General features: G+C 39.0%; 1 protein-coding gene and 1 gene segment (V, D, J or C); one reads left to right on the top strand and one right to left on the bottom strand.

Moving 5' to 3' along the window:
* The window catches only part of LOC114658031 (zinc finger protein 883-like), a 348,189-nt gene that overhangs the window by 68,434 nt on the left and 257,606 nt on the right, over nucleotides 1–22,149 (bottom strand). The gene's annotated exons all lie outside the window — the stretch shown is intronic.
* On the top strand, nucleotides 15,953–16,618 carry LOC127529088 (T cell receptor alpha variable 18-like). The segment is given in 2 exon segments: nucleotides 15,953–16,095; nucleotides 16,176–16,618. Coding segments are annotated over 2 exon segments (429 nt in total).

The following is a 22,149-nucleotide window of genomic DNA, read 5'->3' as shown; positions in this document are numbered from 1 at the left end:
CTTTCATTTTTTCACTTTTCCTATCTTCTTCAATCGCAGCAGGATACAACTCGAATCTCTGTTTAAATCTTTTCCAATTTTCAGCTACATTTCCCTTTAACTGGAGATTTGGTGGGGGCTGTAATCCTTCCATATTTTTTTTTCTCTTTCGCTAGAAACACAGACACGAGACTCGTTCAAAAGCTGAACCTCTTCTTCACATTCCTCTTCCAATCCGCCACTTCTGACACCATGTAGTGATCTTGTTAGGTTCGTAGTTTAATCAATACACAGGATTGAAAGATATAATAACTTTTTAATAGGCAGACTTTAGAGACATTTACTGTACATGTTACTACTCGTTCTTTAGTTCACGCCCATTCTCCTACTTGCATCGGCATTCACAGGCATTACTAATCATTCTGTAAGTATCCCTTAATAGACCTTACTAATCAACTATCATTACAAAATCCAACGTGGTTTGTGCCCTTCAGAATGAAAACAGTTTGCATTTACTTTTTTAATAAAAGGCGAGCTTTTAAGCCTGAAAAATCACCCCGTAAATGCACACGTTTAATTGCACATGTGTTAATATGTATGCTTACACAGTATTAAACCCACCAAGACATGGAATTGTTTAAATCAAGGCGCTGTGCTACCTTCTTCCAGATCGGCCCCAAGGCGTTTCACGTGATTATGTAGGAGGCGTGATGACGCGATACGCGACTCTGCCCCCGTCCATTACAGTATATGGACAAAAAATAGGTTCCAGTTATGACCGTTATGCTTTGAATTTCGAAATGAAACCTGCCTAACTTTTGTAAGTAAGCTGTAAGGAATGAGCCTGCCAAATTTCAGCCTTCCACCTACACAGGAAGTTGGAGAATTAGTGATGAGTCAGTCAGTCAGTCAGTCAGTCAGTCAGTGAGGGCTTTGCCTTTTATTAGTATAGATAGAGATAATTGTCCTTTTGAAGCAGATGGGGACCACAGATTCTAAATGTGAAATATTAAATATGTCACTGAATACTATTTGTAATTGGTTGATACAGATTTTTTAAACACCCTGAAGTTCTATCTGGACTGGATTCCTTATGGACATTAGTTTATCTAAAAGTCCTTCTTAAGTCTTACACAGAAACAAAGAAGAATGAATGATGTGGTGCTGCAGGCACGCGAATGAAATGCTATTATTTCAATTAATGCAGTCAATTGAATCTTGCCTGAAGAAGGGGCCTGAGTTGCCTCGAAAGCTTGCATATTGTAATCTTTTTAGTTAGCCAATAAAAGGTGTCATTTTGCTTGGCTTTTCTCTAAGCAAGTGAAGAAATTGATGAGATTGGATTAAGTTTTACTTAATAGTCCGTAAGCATTTCTAGACCCGGCCAAAGTTTGCATAACTATTACAAGTGTTCTGTACACTTTTGATTTTTTTTCCAGCTCATTTGTGTATTTCTTGTTTCCAGATAACCTCCTGAAATGTATTCCTGCATGCCTGTAGTGAATTCATGATGTCAGCAGTGATGCAAGATTTCTTATTAGGGAATATGTGGATTATACTCATAAGAGTATAAAAAGGACAACACTTGATCAATAAATGTTCAAGTTCATATAACCAGTTTTCAGAGGCAATTTCAACATTTGTGCACATGCCTCCTCCTTTGCAATAACTTGACAATTTAGTCCAATCCAATGAAAGACAGAAAAGACATCTGGCTGTATTGCAGCATCTGATGTCTCAGCACTTAGTCACATTTCAGAGAAAACAAACAAACAAAAAACAAACAAACAAACATATCAGTGACCAATAGCCAATAATATAAATGACAAAACATAAAGTTACTGGTGTCTCTAAACCAGCCCTGTATGAATGAATTTCAGTATGTGTATGAGAGTGCAGTCAAGGACTGGGATCACATCCAGTTTAGTACCTGATCCAGTTCCCTACAATTCTTAAATGTAAAAAACTTAATCTAACAATAGTTGGATAGATGGATTGTGCCTGCATTAATTTACCTTGATTTTCCCAGCTTAATTTGTGTTATTTTATTTTACTGTATTTTAACTGACTAAACAATTTATATGCTGCATGAGTCTGTATAATTCTGCCTCAGCAGATCAGGGAAAGTGTCCTATGGATTATGAGTGAAAAGACATATAACTTACCTGACTAGCATGAATGACTCATGAATTTTGTAGAAATATACACCCCCCGGTAACTAAAAAAGACAAGAGAATGAACCCAATGTGAAAGAAGATATCATGATCCTGGAGAACTTTTTACTCAGTGTAGAACAGAGTAGAGCTTCTTGATTTTATTTAAACTGAGTCACGTGTTGATCTTTGGTTATTTCTTTTGTAATGTGAGGTTTCTGAACTCTTTTAGGACCCCCAACAGGACGACATGCCGAAACACGTCTCAAAGCATGATTCCCGTGTCTGCTGCGTCTGGGGAAGACTGCTTATCCATTGCCGGGGCAACTGCAGGCTCACAGCACTGCAGCAGATTACAAGTTGATCGTGGTCGCCCTATAAGCTCCTGTTGTCAATGGGTGATGCAAGGAACATTATAAATGCAGGGAACAGTATTTCTTGACCACTAACCTTGCCCGACCCTGCCTGTTTGCTTTGTCTGTGTGTAGGAGAGTGGTAGATCCCTCTACAACAAATAACCGTACAGTTCCTGTTTCAAGCTGAATAAAGCTGGTTTTACTAAAGTACTGAGACTCATGTTTTGAGGTGCAAGACAGTGACTCACGCGTCACAGTATATACGGTATACAATGTTCCCTTTTTTATTATCAGCAGTATTAACATAATTACTAATACTATTAATTATATATCTAGTTCTATTAATATTACTATTGCATCTTAATTATCTTTATTATGGCACAAAATTTCTATTTCAGTATATAACTATTTTGTTTTAAGTTTTGACATATATTACTTAGAGAGTGCAGTATGAAGATGAGATTGGGTCTGAGAAGTTAATTGTGAATGTGGTATGTTAATAATATGGACACTAGGGGTTGCTATTGTTATGTGGAGAAGTTAGAATAACACTGACATAACAAAACATTCTCAAACATACTTGATTCAATTCAGTTATGGATTGCCAGAGCCCACCAATGCACTTATCCAAATGTGGCCAATTCAGAGTAACCAGTTTGTCTGACATATACTTCTTGGGATGAAAAATTAAAGTACCAGGACAAAATTCCACACAGACAGTAACTGGGTTCAGAATTAACCATTGCACAACATTTTGTTTATTCAGCTCAAAAATGACTGAAGAGAGAAATACATTAAAGGGGCAAAGAAAGTTTAAATGAAATAAATCAGAACAATAAAACCCCACAGCCAATTATATATGTATATACTGTACATATATAGGTGAGTTGCAAGTTACACTGATCTCAACTTTTGGAAATTTAACAGCTATAAACACAAACTTCACATTATTTATTTTCAATTGAATTTCAATTAATTTTAATCTGTCAACTTCCATTTTTTACTTATTAATGAAGCAAAGTCATTTTGATGTAGATGAAAAGCAGCAGTCATCACTAACACCGAGACGTAGTACTGTACAATGTAGTACATACTTTGTCACCATTTCCAATTATCTTGCACAACTGCCACTTGTGCAGCCACACTATAAGCTCTGTCACAGGTAAACCACAAGATCAACTGCCATCCATTTTGTTGAGCTATAGAACCCAGTGCTTGTAATTCCCAGTATCCTAAGAACACCTAGCAGCAGGTATAATTGCTAGAATTTTTGATCCACAATGGCGGCGCCCATTCAGGCTGCGGTTTACAGAGGTCCCGAGTCCACGGTATTTAGTGTTAATCTTTGTTTGTCTTTGTCAACTAGTATAAGTAAAAAAGTAGATTTAAGTGATAGTAGTACGCAGACATACATTTACGAGCGGCAAATCCTGCTCGATTTCCGAAGAAACTGCGCTGAAATATCCAGTGAGGTGACAGAGACACTCCGCAGCCTTTGCTTACTTCGGCAGCCTGAGAAGCTGAGCTGGCGAAAATGCAAGCGCAGTGATCGGAAGCAGAAACGAGGTAAACGCGGCGGTGTTAGCACAAGGCTAAAAACTAACCCAACCAGACCTGCGATACCTTCTATTCTGCTTGCGAACGTCCGATCGCTGGACAACAAGCTGGATTATATAAAGCTGCAGCGGGCCAAGCAGTGGGAAATGAGAGACTGCTGCATCTTTATTTTCACTGAGACATGGCTCCAGGAAAACATTGCAGACTCGGCGATACAGCTAGACGGACTGACCATCTTCCAAGTGGACAGAGACGCCTCTTTGTCCGGTAAGACCCGCGGGGGCGGACTGTGTGTTTATGTGAACAGAGAGTGGTGTACGAACACTGCCTCAGTTGCGCGACACTACTCCCCGCTGATAGAGGTTTTATCAGTAAGGTGTTGGCCTTTCTACCTGCCGAGGGAATACAGTTGCGTGCTGGTTGTTGCAGTCTACGTCCCGCCTAGCGCAAATGCTAACCAGGCGCTAGCGGAACTGTACGAGATCATCAGCAAACTGCAAACGAAGCACCCTGAGGCATTTTTCATTATTGCTGGAGACTTCAATCATGCCAACTTGAAGTCAGTTTTCCCAAAATTCTTCCAGAATGTGAACTTTGCTACTAGAGGGGGAAGCTGCCTGGACAATGTTTTACACGAGCATTCCTGACGCCTACAAGGCCCTACCCCACCCCCACCTTGGCTGTTCAGATCATATCAGGTTTTTATGGTCCCTGCATACAAGTCCCTGCTGAAGAGCATCAGAGTGTGGCAGGTTGGTGCTGTTTCAGCTCTCCAAGACTGCTTCGATTTGACAGACTGGGATATTTTCAGAGAGGCTGCTATGGATGGTGACTCCATCAATCTGGAGGAGTACACAGACTCTGTGACTGGCTACATCTCCAAATGCATAGAGGATGTTACTGTTACTAAGGATGTTACCACAAGAGCCAACCAAAAGCCCTGGATGACAAGAGAAGTGCACAAGCTGCTCAAGATCAGAAATGCAGCTTTCAGATCTGGAGACAAGGCCGCCCTCAGGGTGACCAGAGCTAAGTGGGCATACACGCAGAGGATCAACAAACAATTCAGAAGCACCAGAGACACATGTCGTATGTGGCAGGGCGTTCAGACAATTACAAACTACAAGCCCACCCCACAGAGCAGCGATGGTGATGCCTCCTTTCTGGATGAGCTGAACAACTTCTTCGCACGGTTTGAGGCACAGAACAAAGAGCCTACGAAAAAGCAACACCTCCCTCCACTGACCAGGCACTCTGTCTCTCCATAACTGACGTGAGGAGGACTCTATCCAGAGTCAATCTACGCAAGGCTGCAGGACCTGTCAACATACCTGGTCGTGTGCTCAAAGAATGTGCCAGTCAACTGGCTGGTGTCCTCACAGACATCTTCAACACATCTCTGAGGAGGTCGTCAGTCCCAGCATGCTTCAAGTTCACCACCATTATACCAGTACCGAAGAAGTCATCAGTGACATGCCTGAATGACTACCGACCAGTTGCACTCACGCCAATCATAATGAAGTGCTTCGAAAGGTTAGTCATGTCACACATAAAGACTAATCTCCCTGCCTCCCTTGACCCTCTTCAGTTTGCATACCGCTCAAACAGGTCAACTGAGGATGCCATATGCTCTGCCCTTCACCTCTCCCTGACACATCTGGATAAAAAAGACACATATGTCAGGATGCTATTCATAGACTTTAGCTCTGCCTTCAACACAATCATCCCACCAAAGTTGGTTGTAAAACTGAGCGGGTTGGGCCTGAACACCACCCTCTGCAATCGGATCCTGGACTTCTTGACAGAGAGGCCTCAGTCAGTTTGGATGGGCTACAACACTTCCAGCATCATCACACTGAGCACTGGAGCACCGCAGGGCTGCGTGCTTAGTCCACTGCTGTTCACCCTGCTGACTTACGACTGCACAGCCATGCACAACACCAACCACATCATCAAGTTTGCGGATGATATGACGGTGCTGGGACTGATAAGCAGGGATGATGAAACAGCATACAGAGATGAGGTGGAACGGCTGTCCGCATGGTGTGAAGACAACAATCTATCTCTCAACGTCAACAAGACAAAAGAAATAATCATGGACTTCAGAAAATCACGTCCTGCCCACATCCCACTCAGCATCAACGGTTTAGATGTGGAAACTGTTAGGAGTACACGGTGTGCACATAACTGAGGAACTTACGTGGACACATAACATCTCATCACTAATCAAGAAAGCCCAGCAGAGACTACACTTTCTGAGGCAACTAAAGAGAGCAAGTCTTCCCCCTCCCATCCTCACCATGTTCTACAGAGGCACCATTGAGAGTGTTCTGACCAGCTGCATCACTGTCTGGTATGGCAACTGCAACATATCTGACCGCAAGCGCCTGCAAAGGATAGTGAAGACAGCAGAGAACATTATTGGGGTGCCTCTCCCTTCACTACAGGACATATTTTACAAACGCAGTGTCCGCAAGGCCTGCAGCATTGTGCAGGACCCCTTACACCCCTCACATGGACTTTTCACACTTCTGCCATCCAAGTGAAGATACTGCAGCATCAAAGCCAGATCTGCCAGGCTGCAGTAGAGTTTTTACCCCCAAGCTGTTAGACTCCTTAACACCAGGCTGCCCCCTGGGACCTTCCACACAGCCTCAACCACCTCTAAAAACAGAACTTTTATACATGCGAGCCACTTTCCTGCAAAGACGAGTGTGCATGTAGAAAAGAACTGAAAATCTAATACTGACCTTTAAGTATTTTGACATTCTTGTTATCCTTCTGCTGTGAAACATTCTGACCTGTCATTGTTTACACATGTCTTAAACAACTATTATCATACACTGATCATTTCTGTATTACCTATATCTATTATTTATTATTTATTTATTATATTACATATCTTACACATCAATATTGCTGCTACTTCTTTGTCCTATCTTTGCACAATGTCTTGTCTTGTTTGTGTTTTAATTTTAAATTTTTAAATTTTAATTCTGTTTTTAATTTATTATTTGCATGTCACGTTGTTACACTGTGGACCCTGAGCTTCACAATTTCATCTATCTGTATACTTGTATATGGTTGAGATGACAATAAAGTTCACTTTGACTTTGACTTGACTAGAACAGGGAAATGACACTTGGAGTGATCTCATAGGGATCGATTGTTAGTTAATGTTGGGTTTCCTGAAATCATGCCTTTTCCTTTTTTTTTATTTTATTGATTTTATTAAAAGTACACAACATTCCATAAAAATAAATCAATTTTTACAAACATAAGTTCGAAAACAAATCAACCCCCACCCCTGAAAAAGAGGGCTAAACCAGCAGAGTAAAACTTAAAGCTTGTAAAAATAAGTAAGTAGATGAATTAATGTGAATAATGATGGGGGGAGTAAAAAAAGGGAAAGAATCTGCTTCCTCAGTGCTTTAAAAGCTTATTCTAAAAATTCAAAAATGTTATTGATTAGATCCTGCCAGGTTTTGAAAAAGTTCTGCACAGATCCTCTAAGTGAGAATTTGATATTTTCCAGTTTCAAATAGTATATAACATCAGTTACCCACTGACTTAGAATAGATGAGTTAGGATTCTTCCAATTGAGCAAGATAAGTCTATGTCCCAATAGTGTAGTAAAGGCAATCACAGTTTGTTTGTCCTTCTCCACTTTAAGCCCATCTGGGAGTATACCAAACACAGCTGTTAGTGGATTAGGAGGGATTGGGACACCAAGGCTGTTTGATAGGCATTTAAAGATTTTGGTTCTGAATAATGTTAATTTGGTGCAGGCCCAAAACATGTGGCCCAGTGAGGCTGGAACTTGATTGCAATGTTCGCAGGTTGGATCTTGCCCTGGAAACATTTTGGACAATTTTAAGCGAAACAGATGTGCTTGATATATAATTTTGAGTTGAATAAGTGTATGCTTTGCACATATGGAGCTGTAGTGGATTCTCTGCATTGATAATTTCCACTCCTTTTCTGAAACATTGAGTGAGAGATCCTTTTCCCACTGTCCTCTTGGATCTTTGAAAGGGAGGGACTGTAAAATGGTTTTATATATTACAGAAATGCTGTGTGAGTCCTCAAGACTGATCAATATTTTTTCCAGCATAGAGGTAGGTGGGAGGTGAGGAAAATTGGGCAGGTTCTGTTTAACAAAGTTTCTGATTTGAAGGTAGTAAAAGAAATGTGTTGCTGGGAAGGTAAATTTGGAATGTAATTGTTCGTAGGATGCATCTGTTGTCTATGTACAGATCTCTAAGTGATTTAATCCCAAATGTTTTCCAGACATTAAAAACTGCATATGTTTGAGAGGATGGAAAGAGGTGGTTCTCGTGCAGAGGTTCCACAGCTTCTTTATCTCAAAATGATTTTTACATTGGTTCCATATTCCGAGTGAGTGAAACACAATTGGGTTGTTAGAATATTGGTGATAACTTGCATTTATTGAGGTACAAAACGAAGAATATAAAGATGTACTGCAGGATTTTATTTCTATTGCCGACCAAGCCTGTGTATGTTCATCTATTTGTGTCCACGTCCAATGTTTTTACAGCTTATATATTTGCTGCCCAGTAATAAAACTGAAACTTAGGTAGAGCCATTCCACCTGCCTTAGGTCTTTGTAGGGTTGCTCTTTGGATACATGGATGTTTTGAATTCCAAATAAATGAGGTTATGGTTGAATCTAATTTCTTAAATAATGATTTATTGATGTATACTGGAATGTTTTGAAATAAAAAGAGAAGCTTAGGAAGGATATTCATCTTAACAATGTTAATTCTTCCAGCTAAAGTGAGATGAAAGGTTGACCATCTATGCAAGTCTTGCTTAATTTTTTCAATACAGACAGTGGAATTTTGTTGATAGAGAGCTTTATGTCCACTTGAATTATTTACCTCTCTGTATTTAAATCTGTGATGATAAAAGGGAAGATGTCCAATCTAACATTGTGTTCTTGAGAACTCACTGGAAAGAGTACATTTTTAGTCAAATTAATTCTGAGACCAGAAATCTTTTGAAATTCTGTAAGCACTGTTAGGACTGCAGGCACAGTATTTTGTGGGTCTGATATATACAGTACCATATCATCTGCGTATAGAGAAATTTTCTGTTCAAGTTCTTCTCTGATAAGCCCCTTTTATCTCATAAGCATTTGTACAGTGAACTTCCAGTGGCTCAATGGTGATTGCAAAAAGCAGTGGTGACAAGGGGCATTCTTGTCTGGTACCACGTTCTAGTTTAAAGCAGTCTGAATTCCATCCATCTATCCATTATCCAACCCGTTATATCCTAACTACAGGGTCACGGGGGTCTGCTGGAGCCAATCCCAGCCAACACAGGGCGCAAGGCAGGAAAAAAAAACCCCAGGCAGGGTGCCAGCCCACTGCAGGGCGCACACACACACCAAGCACACACTAGGGACAATTTAGGATTGCCAATGCACCTAACCTGCATGTCTTTGAACTGTGGGAGGAAACCCATGCAGACATGGGGAGAACATGCAAACTCCACGCAGGGAGGACCCGGGAAGCGAATCGGGGTCTCCTAACTGTGAGGCAGCAGTGTTACCTACTGCGCCACCGTGCTGCCCTTAGTCTGAATTAATGTTGTTAATACAAACTGAAACTTCTGGATTGGTATACAGTAGTTTGATCCATGCACAAATGTTTGGGCCAAACCCAAATTTCTCCAATGTAGTGAAAAGGTAGTTTCATTCAATCATATCAAATGCTTTTTCTGCATCCAATGATAATAATATCTCTGGGGTGTTTGACTTTGTGGGTGAATATATTATATTAAACAATTAAACAGGCGTCGAAGATTGGAAGCTAATATTGATATTATTGAAGGCAGCACTTTCTCCATCCTTCTAGCTAGGACTTTGGAGAGTATCTTTACATCATTATTCAGAAGTGAAATTGGTCTGTATGATGCACATTGTAATAAGTCCTTATTTTGTTTAGGAAAGACGGTGATTAATGCTTGGCGAAAAGTATGAGGTAGAATTTTATTGTCTCTAGCTTCTGTAAATGTTGCTAATAAGAGGGGAACTAGCTGAGTGGAGAATTTCTGAGCAGGTTGGCCATCGGGGCCTGCTGCTTTTCCACTCTGAAGTGACTTTATAGCATCTAGTAATTCTGATAGTGCCAGAACTGTATCCAGTTCCTCTGCACTGAGAGTATCTATTTGTGGTATCTGTAATGCATCCAGAAATGCATTAGATTATGTCTTGTCTTCTTTAAACTCAGTAGAATATAAGGATTTATAGTAGTCTCCCATTGTGTGCATTATATTTTTATGGTGAATGATTTTGTCTCCGTTTGTGTTGGTGATTGCTGGGATTGCATTGCGAACTTCTTTCTTGTGGATTTGTTGAGCTAAGATCTTATTTGCTTTCTCTCCATGTTCATAGTAATGATGTCTTGATTTAGAAATGAGTTGTTCTGTTTCTTTAGTTGTCAAGAGGTTGAGTTCTGAATGCAAAGTCTGCCTTTTCCTATGAAGAGCCTCACTTGGACACCTGGAATATTCTTGGCCTATTCTAGTAATTTTGTTGATTAGCTCTGACCTTCTTGGTTTCCAATTTATTTCTGTGTGAAAGATATGAAACAATCTGTCCTCTTAAGAAGGCCTTCAAGGTTTCCCAGAGTATTCCTGCAGAGACCTCTGAGGATGTATGTCTCTAGAAAAAAGCTGATTTGTTTGGATATAAATTCTGTACAGTTTTCGTCTACTAATAAAAGTGGGTTAAGACTCCTTCTTGCGAGATGAGTATATGCGGCATAATGATTTTAGCTCCAAGATCAAAGGGGCATGGTCGGAAATAACAATAGCGTCGTACTTGCAAGATTTAATCGTAGGTAAGAAATTGTTATCTAAAAAGAAATAACAATTAAAGTCCCCAGCCATTATAATTTTATGAGTGTTCACATTGGGAATGGATGAAAATACATTTTGCATGAATTCCCTATCATCCACATTTGATGCATAAACATTTATCAAAATCACTTTACAGCTAAATAAATTACCCATGACAATCGCATATCTCCCTTCAGGATCAGATATTGCATCTGACACTACAAACGAGACTGTTCTATACATAGGAATTCCCACACCTCTAGTTTTCTTGTAAAGCTGGAATGGAATATTTGGCCAGTCCATTTTTTTTGCAGCTGGAACTGATCCTTGCTTAATAAATGGGTCTCCTGTAAAAATAATATTTTACAAAGTCCCAGTCCTCTGACATACCTAGAGACAGAGCACGTCCAAAACCAAACAAGCCCCCCAGCAGCTGGGTATGAGGATTAAAATTAAGGTATCTATTGCCAAAACAGTCCAAATATTATAAGCATAAAATATAGTCTTTAACAGTCTTGAAATAGTAACATAGTAAACCCAGGAAATGGTGTTAAAAGTCGCCCTGGATAAGCATAGCAAGCCCTTATACAATAATAGCAGTAACAAAAGACCAAGGGTATGATGTTAAACAGTCTCTTAAAAAAAAAAAAAAAACATAAACAGAAAGTGGCCGAGAAGGGAAAAGTATGTATAATTACGGTACCAATATCATTGCAAGTGGATTAGACACCGGTAAGAACTTCTTTGCCGTACCATGACAGGGTGTGACTCACGATTGTATTTCAGAAGAGTGTCAGACTCAGCCTTCTTAGTTCTTTTTCTGCTTCTTCAGTAGTGGTTTAATGTTGTCAAAAGCGGCTCGTTTAGCAGCTTTTGAGGGTGAGAAATCAGGGAAGATATGAATGTGGTTATTTTCAAATATAATGTCTTGTTTCTGTCTGAGCAGTGACATTACACTAAATTTAGATTGTAAATTCTCGAGGTGCACAACTAGAGTCCTAGGTTTAGAGGTATTTGATCCCTGTATGCGGTAAGCTGCTGCTATCTCGGTGTCTGATTTAAAGTCCTCTCCAATTATTTTTGAGAACAGTTCAGCTATGAATTTCACTGGGTTTGGACTTTCATGATTCTCAGTTAGACCTTTGATTCTAATATGATTCTTTCTGCATCCATCCTCCAGAGCAGCAAGTCTGCCTCCAAGTTTTTTCATTTGGAATTTGCAGCTGTTGCTTTTCCATCAGCGGTAGATGCCAAATGTTCGGCTGTTTCAATTTGAGTCGTGAATGTCTGCTTAGCGTCATCATGCCTTTTCCAACTCTGTGAAGTACTGTGTCATTATAACAAACTGTTGGATGTTTAAGCATAAGGTTTACATACTGTACATACTGTTTTTCTGTAAATTAAGTAATGAAGCATTATTCATTTCTATAGATTTCTCCAGTAATGGGCATTTTTTGGGCAAGTTCCAACTTACATACAAAACTGGGTTATGAAAATCTGCAGGAATGAACCTCGTTTTTCAACTTGAGTCCCATCTGTACATATACTGTATATATCACCAGGTCTCTCTTCTTTCTGACATTTAAGCCTTTGTCCTCCATCATCTCACAATTTTACACTTAATATACCTCTCACAGGATCATGCTTTGCCAGGTCTCATCATCTGTTCAGGTGTGGCAAAATATCTGCACTAGGGACACCAGACTATAAGCTTCCTTAAGCATATGTTGGTGTGACCGCATTCTTGATCCTTTCATGTGCTTCAAAGGGTTAAGCCTCCCAGGCAGTTCCTTGACTGTTAGTTTGTTTAGAAGGGTAGCACAACCCCATGCATTCCCATTTGAGTCTGTGGTCTCTCTAGAAAGCAGGACAAAGTTGCCACCTCTGGCATCCCCTTGATGACCTTGCAATCTGTCTTTATAAATTAAGCACAGCTAAGGTCAGCATCACACTAAAGTACTTGACATAATTTCTAGGCAAACAGCATGTCAAATTTAACAACTGCAGTTGCTGAATCTGATTGCCTCTGATGGTGTCAAACTGTACAACTAAGAATTAAAATGTACGATCGATTACACAAGTTACATTTTTCATCACTGCTCTGTGCCTCTTACTTATGCCTAGTACTTTGCAAAAGCATTAGAAGATGAGCTATGCATAATATGACAGCCAATCAATGTGAACTTCCATAGTTAGCCAGGTGATAAAGAAAACTCTTACTTTGTATGTTGATTTCAGCTGCAGTCTTTCACCTGTTTTCAAACAAACCAAATGAAATGTGGCTCATAAATTTGATGAGCCTCTCCTCCATTCTTCTTCTAAATGTAACAAAAAATACTATTAAAGTTGTTCTTAAAACAAAAAAAAATCTAGAAGATAACCAGAAGTTAAAAAGATAATCAAGAAGCACAAACAAGATGTAAAACACCAGTTAAACGGGTACAGAGCGACGGGCGCTCAGCAGGCTCCTATCAATTATGGAAAATCCACTGCATCCACTAAACAGACATCTCCAGACAGAAGATCAGCTTCAGCGACAGACTGCTGTCACTGTCCTGCTCCACTGACAGACTGAGAAGATCGTTCTTCCCCCAAACTATGCGACTCTTCAATTCCACCTGGGGAGGTAAACATTAACATTATACAAAGTTATTGTCTGTTTTTTATCTGCATTATTATCAATCTTTAATTTAATATTGTTTTTTGTATCAGTAAGGTGCTGCTGGAGTATGTGAATTTCCCCTTGGGATTAATAAAGTATCTATCTATCTATCTATCTATCTATCTATCTATCTATCTATCTATCTATCTATCTATCTATCTATCTATCTATCTATCTATCTATCTATCTATCTATCTATCTATCTATCTATCTATCTATCTATCTATCTATCTATCTATCTATCTATCTATCTGAGAAGATATACTGAAGTTCAGCCACAGATAATGTCAGTGGATGAAAAACACATGCTGCAGGATGAGCAATACATGGCCATGTACAAGAGTCAATGGAGTGTGGGAAGATCCAGAAGTGGAGATTAACTGTTGTGAGAAGAGAATGGTACAATAATTCAGGTGCTATCAGTAAGATTGTGATAGCAACAGAATACAGGAATACTCAAGGCTTGGGGATTTGGTTGAGTATCCAGTCACCACAGGGGCAAGAGCTGGAGGGATTGTGGAAGAAGGAATTTTTACATGCAAAAATTTGTCATGAGAGTATAGTGGCTAAAAATAAATAAAAATTAATTCAATAAAAGGAAATTAAGCAAATGATCAACTCAACCAACAGTGAATCCACATATTGCCATGTTTAAATTCTTCTGATTGTCTGAAAGTATATATAGTAATCCCTTGTTATCCAATTATAATCTATTCTCAAAAAAATGGTTTTGAAGACAAAACAGATACCAAAAAACTATTTCTCATAATTTTAAATCAATGTAATAATAATAATAATCCTAACCAGCTTATCCATAGCAAGGTCAGATGGCATCTGAATCACATCCCCATCAGGAAACTCTGAACCATTTCCCTTACTCTTAAAAACCTATATAATCATCAACACTTGATTTCTCTAATTTCTCAGCTCTTAATATTAAACAGTTCATTCATCAGTTATTGTGAAGTGTGCTTGACAATTATGTGGAGATCTTCAGCATATTTTTCAATTTCAGTCAAAGGCTTTAAAGGGTCTCACTACTTTCGTAAACATCCTACCTGGTTCCAATGCCACAGAAAGATAATCCAAAATGATGTTCATCCCAGAACATCAAATGGCTATAAATTGGTAGCCTTAATATCTTGTGTAATGAAACCCAGAAATTCTTATGCTCAATCACCATCACTGCACTTTCTGTATTTTATCAGTTAAGCCTACATTGGATTGTACATAGCCATCATCTACAGTATTGAAAAGTGCCTGTTCTCATCTGGATTGGGCAGGCAACTATGAGAGGAGCATGGTTTTGACATCTCCGTTGTCTTTACAACCCTTACAGCCAGGAAATAATCTTAGGGCAATGAAAGTTGACGTCCTGTTATTGTCTTGGATTTCTGACTGTTTAACAAAGCAGACCACTACACGAGACACTATAGAATTGTGTATCAGAATCTTTTGCTTTCCAATTTTTAACTGCCACATAATCTCTATGTTCCTTCTTCCTCTGTATAAGCATGCCACTCTTTGATTACATGATTTACATTTTACCACTGCTCTAAGTCATCTGTTACTTTGCAGAAGCATTACTTGATGACCTAATGCAGTAGTCAATCAATGTGAACTTCCAAAGTTAGCAATGTGACTCCTGTTTTCTGTTCCTTCTGAAATAGCATACCACTCTCTTTGAAAAAGAGGTAGCACCTTACTGCACAGCTCATAAGCCCATGTACGGACCCGCAGGCACAGATCTACCCCCTTATCCTAACAGTGAAAACTGCCAATTATAAAAAAAAAGTCATATATGTTTTAAAGTTGGTAGGAACAAATATGAACCTCCTAAACCGGAGATTAGCCTGGATTAACATGAAGCAGACAAAATGATGGGTGTGAGACCCTGCTCTTTCATGATTACATAGACAGGAATAGTTGCTGGAGAAAATGAAACCTGGTGTTCCTGCAGAAAATGACTGAGCTGGGCCCTGACCAGAACCGATCCTGAGATGAAGTTTTAATCTCTAGCAAGTAATAAGTAAATATTATAAATTATATATATATAGCCAAAAGTAATATATGCTATATATGCTATATTGCTATATTCATCTACAATCTCCAATCTGTTTTGTGTTACTAACTTTTTATGTAGCTAGTGCATACAAGCAAGACTAGTACACTAAGCTGGATGCGATTTTGCTCACACCCCTAAATTTAAGATGTTGCTATTTTCTGGTCTCATCAAATGCTCTCTAAAACTCTATCAAGCAATCTGTTGCTGGCTTATCAAATGAAAGGTTGCCCTGAAGATATGCCCCACCCTTCTACCAGAATGTACATTTGCATAGAAAAGTATGCAGATTAGACATATTTTGTTACATAAACCCACTGCCTTAATTTCTGACATGTTTACTTTGACATTTCCAATAGCTTAAGTACCAGATACAAAAGAAAAAAAATTACTTTTAGCATACACAACTCAAAATGGAAAAATACTGTTATTTCTTTAGCTTTATTTTTGCTGTTTATCCAGGTATTGATTTTCAAATGCAAACTATATTAACATGTATTTATTTTTTATAAATATTATTATTTATATATTTTTCTTTGCAGGTTTAATAACAAGTGATTCAGTCACCAATAATAAAAGGGATGTCGTAGGCACAGAAGGCAGGACTGTGACACTCCAGTGCAGCTACTCAACAAGTAACAGCTATACTTATCTCTTTTGGTACCGAAAATATCTAAGTGAAGCCATGCAATATATTCTGTTTAAAGGAACCCGGTCAGTGAATACTGATGAAGATACTGCAGCCTTTGCTCAGGAACGGTTTTCTTCAACAGCAGGACAAGATTTTACTATACTCACAATTTCTTCTCTCTCTTTGAGTGACTCTGCCATCTACTACTGTGCGTTGCAGTCCACAATGTTTCATTCTGCTGAAGCACTAAGCAAAAACTGCATAACCACAGATGGTAGAGAGCAATTTTAAGCAAAATAATGTGGCCAATTAACCACCAACATCTGACAGTAAACATCAAAAAAAGAAGCAAATTTAAATGTAAATTAGAACATTCAAACTCATTAACCAGGAACTTGCAGTAACATCTGATTTTCACACTAATCAGTTTGTGAATTTGAAATAAATTGCTCCTCTCTATAGCTGAACATTTTAAATGCCAAAATAGGAATCAGAAGAAATTTTAATGCTGCTTTTTGAAACAAACAGGAAAGCACTGTATCACATACTCAAAACATAAGCCTCTAAAACAATAGGTTCATGGCCAAGTTGCTAAACCTTTAGGATAACCAGCCAATAAGCAGTGGAGTGGTCTTTTTATCATCTTATTCCAAATTGTTTTCAAGAAGTAGTCTTAATAAAAGATGCAATATTGTAACTCGACACACTGATTCACCTTGCTTCACTCTGTTTCCAGATTATTCTGCTTTTATGTCTATAAAAATTACTAAGCTTTACCATGAGATCTACCATGTTTTGTAGTTTATATCTGGATGTTTACATCTGAAAAGGCTAATGTCTTAAAGCTTACAAATAATTGTTATATAGTGTGTTGTAGCAAGCGGCTGGAGGTGGCACCCAGCCGGGATGCCCAGGAGGACCGGAGAAGGGCTTGCGCCTCCTCCAGACCACAAGGGGGCGACCGCCCTGGTTGCTTTGGGGGCCACGGGTACAGAGCTTTGAAGCTCAACCCTTTAAGGGCCCGTGGTCACCGCCAGGGGGCGCCCGGATGCCTTGGCAGCCCTGGACCTCAGCACTTCCGCCACACCCGGAAGTGCTGGGGGGAAGAGAAGCAGGGACACCCGGACTCCACACTGGGGAGTGCTTGTGGAAGATTGCCAGGAAGCACCTGGAGCACATCCGGGTGGCTATAAAAGTGGCTGCCTCCCTTCATTCAGAGCTGGAGTCGGGTGGAAGTGGACAAGAGTCTTGGAGCAGAGGAGTGGAGACGGCGAAGAGAGGCACTGAGGAAAGAGGTCTGGACTTTTGTGTGATTGGTGCTGCGGCACTGGGTTGTGTGCTTCATCATACTTGTAAATACTTGTAAATAAACGTGTGTTGGGTGACAAAATGATGTCTGCCTGTCTGTGTCCAGGTTGCTTCCCACAGTGTTCTTTTCCTAGTACAGGCTAAAAATCTTTTATATGTAGTATAAATATAAACTAAATGTAAATGTAAATGTATACATGTAGCAAAAAATAACATACATATTTGTGTAGCTACAGTGCATCCAGAAAGTATTCACAGCACATCACTTTTTTCACATTTTGTTATGTTACAGCCTTATTCCAAAATGGATTAAATTCATTTTTTTCCTCAGAATTCTACACACAACACCCCATAATGACAATGTGAAAAAGGTTTACTTGAGGTTTTTGCAAATTTGTTAAAAAAAAAAACCTGAGAAATCACATGTACATAAGTTTTCACAGCCTTTGCTCAAAACTTTTGTCGATGCACCTTTGGCAGCAATTACAGCCTCAAGTCTTTTTGAATATGATGCCACAAGCTTGGCACACCTATCCTTGGCCAGTTTCTCCCATTCCTCTTTCCAGCACCTCTCAAGCTCCATCAGGTTGGATGGGAAGCGTTGGTGCACAGCCATTTTAAGATCTCTCCAGAGATGTTCAATCGGATTCAAGTCTGGGCTCTGGCTGGGCCACTCAAGGACATTCACAGAGTTGTCCTGAAGCCACTCCTTTGATATCTTGGCTGTGTGCTTAGGGTCGTTGTCCTGCTGAAAGATGAACCGTCGCCCCAGTCTGAGGTCAAGAGCGCTCTGGAGCAGGTTTTCATCCAGGATGTCTCTGTACATTGCTGCAGTCATCTTTCCCTTTATCCTGACTAGTCTCCCAGCTCCTGCTGCTGAAAAACATCCCCACAGCATGATGCTGCCACCACCATGCTTCACTGTAGGGATGGTGCCAGGTTTCCTCCAAACGTGATGCCTGGCATTCACACCAAAGAGTTCAATCTTTGTCTCATCAGACCAGAGAATTTTCCTTCTCATGGTCTGAGAGTCCTTCAGGTGCCTTTTAGCAAACTCCAGGCAGGCTGCCATGTGCCTTTTACTAAGGAGTGGCTTCCGTCTGGCCACTCTATCATACAGGCCTGATTGGTGGATTGCTGCAGAGATGGTTGTCCTTCTGGAAGGTTCTCCTCTCTCCACAGAGGACCTCTGGAGCTCTGACAGAGTGACAATCGAGTTCTTGGTCACCTCCCTGACTAAGGCCCTTCTCCACCGATCACTCAGTTTAGATGGCCGGCCAGCTCTAGGAAGAGTCCTGGTGGTTTTGAACTTCTTCCACTTACGGATGATGGAGGCTACTGTGCTCATTGGGATCTTCAAAGCAGCAGAAATTTTTCTATAACCTTCCCCAGATTTGTGCCTCGAGACAATCCTGTCTCGGGGGTCTACAAACAATTCCTTTGACTTCATGCTTGGTTTGTGCTCTGACATGAACTGTCAACTGTGGGACCTTACATAGACAGGTGTGTGCCTTTCCAAATCATGTCCAACCAACTGAATTTACCACAGGTGAACTCCAATTAAGCTGCAGAAACATCTCAAGGATGATCAGGGGAAACAGGATGCACCTGCGCTCAATTTTGAGCTTCATGGCAAAGGCTGTGAATATTTATGTACATGTGCTTTCTCAATTTTTTTATTTTTAATAAATTTGGAAAAATCTCAAGTAAACTTTTTTCACATTGTCATTATTGGGTGTTGTGTGTAGAATTCTGAGGAAAAAAATGAATTTAATCTATTTTGGAATAAGGCTGTAACATAACAAAATGTGGAAAAAGTGATGCGCTGTGAATACTTTCCGGATGCACTGTATTTAAAGTATAAATCACAATGGTATACTGATTATTGATGATATTTGCTGGCCACTGCAAAATACAAAATGGCAGGAGAATAAGTAACACTATATTGAACTTTTTAAATATCTAGCAATTGGCTTGATTTTAAAAATGGGCACTTGCAAAATAAGATACTTTGCTGTATTGAACTCAAAAATAATCTCCACTATTGGTATATATACATATGGTCTGACATAGCTGCAATGTGCATATTAACTAAATAAAAATTGAAGGACCAACTACTGAGCAGGACAGTACTTTAAGTCATTAAAATTAGACTTATCTTATGCTCAAAAAGCACAATATAAGCAACTGTAAGGGCAAGGTATCCAATTCCATGGAAGAAATATTCCACAACAGTTCCAAACCTGTCGTCTTTAGTTGTATATGGTTAATTTAACTTTGTTAGATTCAGGTGTCTTGTATACGATTTACTGTTCTCATTTTCTGGAATTGTGAGTGAATTGTGAAGGAAAAAGCAAAGCAAAATAAAACAAAACAAAAACATGTACAGTAAATGCAGTTTTTCTGCAAAAATGAGGTTTTGCTACCCTCTTGTGGGCTCACAGTGAAATTGCTGGAAGAATTTTATGCTTATGATCTGCTCAAGAAATGACGCCTCCAATTTTTTTGTTGTCTGTTTTGTGATGGTCAGTGGAAGAGGTAGGCATTGAGGGGGAATTAACAATATTTGTTTCCAGACATTATTCTTTCATTCTATGACGGGAAATGGAGACTGTGTGAATAAACTTATCACACATCCATTTTATCCAGAAATAAGTCAGTGTAATAGACTCACAAAACCTTTGTGTGCTAAATGTTAAAGATAAATCAAATGATAAAAACAATCTCAAAAACTGTAAAACAACCTTACTGAGTATCCACTACATGGATAATGTCCACATTGGAAATGTCAATTTTTTTACTCTCCTTGGAAACGTCTGGATTTTGTTCAAAATTTCACGTTTTCACATAGAATGGAAAGAAACATTTTGACATAATAGAAGACAAAAGTTACCAGTGCTGTACAGCAGCAAACAAAGTGAAAAATATCCATGGAAAAAAGAAAAAAAAACATAGGTTACACATGTTGAATAATCCACATGTCTATTATCTAGTGTGCTTTATTGCTAATATATTGTTAAAAAATTGCTTCCAGAATGCTCAGCACACATATAATAAACAGTCAATTAAGGCCTCTAGGGATTACCTTTTGAATTGAAGACTGGAATTTTGACCAACGAATGAAGGGGAGAGGCGGGTCTTCAGTTTAAAAAGTCAGTCCCCTGAGGCTGTAGTTTACTGTTTAGGATGTGTGTGCTAATTGCTGAGTTAAACAACAGTCATTGATTACATCTAAAAACTCCTGTTCTTGGAGTCTAGTATTTACAACATTACCCCACGTAATATCTGGGTGATCAAGGTCTTCTATCATTATATAATATCCTACATTATATAATATCACTATAATATCTTCATCTAAACTTGCTTTATTAGATATTGTTAAAAAGAAACATATTGAAACTATTGTCTGTACTGGGGTGTTCATATCAGATCTCTATCCCTAATGTGTTCTATTTAAATCCAAATATCCTCACGGAGATATAACTCATCACACATTTGAAGAATACATACATACAGTTTCTCCTTTATATAAATAGTTACAGCCCCACCTTCATGATTTTGCCTCTCTTAAGTAATGTGTAATCAGCTACTGCAGGGCTCTAATGTTTTCTAGATCTAATTTTCCTTTCACCAGTCAAGTGCAATCTAGTAGTGTCAATTTGCAATTCTGATTTAGGAGAACTAAACCGTTGGTATATTGGTACAATAATGATATCCATTGCTAAAATAACAAACTGATAATAAAAGCAATCAACAAATGTTGCAGTGAACTAGCAATGTTTCCATGTTTTGAAAAATGAATATTCTAGTTTAATTTGAGCATTAGCACTGTCTGAATGGTAGAACCTGGATGCAAGTTTCAGGCATCCATAGTAGAGCTCTACTTTGACTTGATTATTTTCGTGTGAGGCATTGCAGACTCACACAAATAGTCTGATACAAAATACAAAAAACAAACAAACAAAAACAAAAACAATTAAATGGCACATATTCATAGTTTAGGATATTTGTCTTCCAATAGCAGTTCTTATAACTCATTTGTTGACCTAGCCTGCATATGAATATCATTTTCCAGATTGAGATTTTCATTCTCTGCTGCTGTTGTTTTGTAGTCTAAGAGTGATTTCAATTTTGAGCCTGTATCTTCCATGTCTAAATCTGAGCTAAACAGGAAGAAACAGTGTTGAAAAATATAGAGTCATTAAAAGATAAGTTCAGCTAAATTAACTCAATGTAATGCACTCTGTCAAGCTGTACTTTGTCTTTACCCTGAAATTCAATCTCTGAACACATGTGATTAAATAGTGCTGGTTTTACTGTTGAAGTTTACTTGAGAGACTTATATCTTTCTTTTGAACATGATTGTGTAAATAACACCTTTTATTTTGTTGTTGCAGCTGGACAATCAGTACTTCAAAAAGGACTTTGAGGAAGTCTAATTCCAGAAGCCACTGGTCATCCCCTCATTAGACATAACCAGAACTTCTGAAAATCTGTAATTTCGGACATCAAGTCTGTGACCCTCGCCAAACCTTTACATCTGCTGAGCCACTGCACATCAGTGTGCAGCAAGTTGT

Source organism: Erpetoichthys calabaricus, chromosome 9 (assembly GCF_900747795.2).
Source record: "Erpetoichthys calabaricus chromosome 9, fErpCal1.3, whole genome shotgun sequence".
In the NCBI taxonomy this organism is placed as follows: Eukaryota; Metazoa; Chordata; class Cladistia; order Polypteriformes; family Polypteridae; genus Erpetoichthys; species Erpetoichthys calabaricus.
The sequence above is the reverse complement of the archived record's forward strand: the minus strand, read 5'-3'. Positions and strand labels throughout refer to the sequence as shown.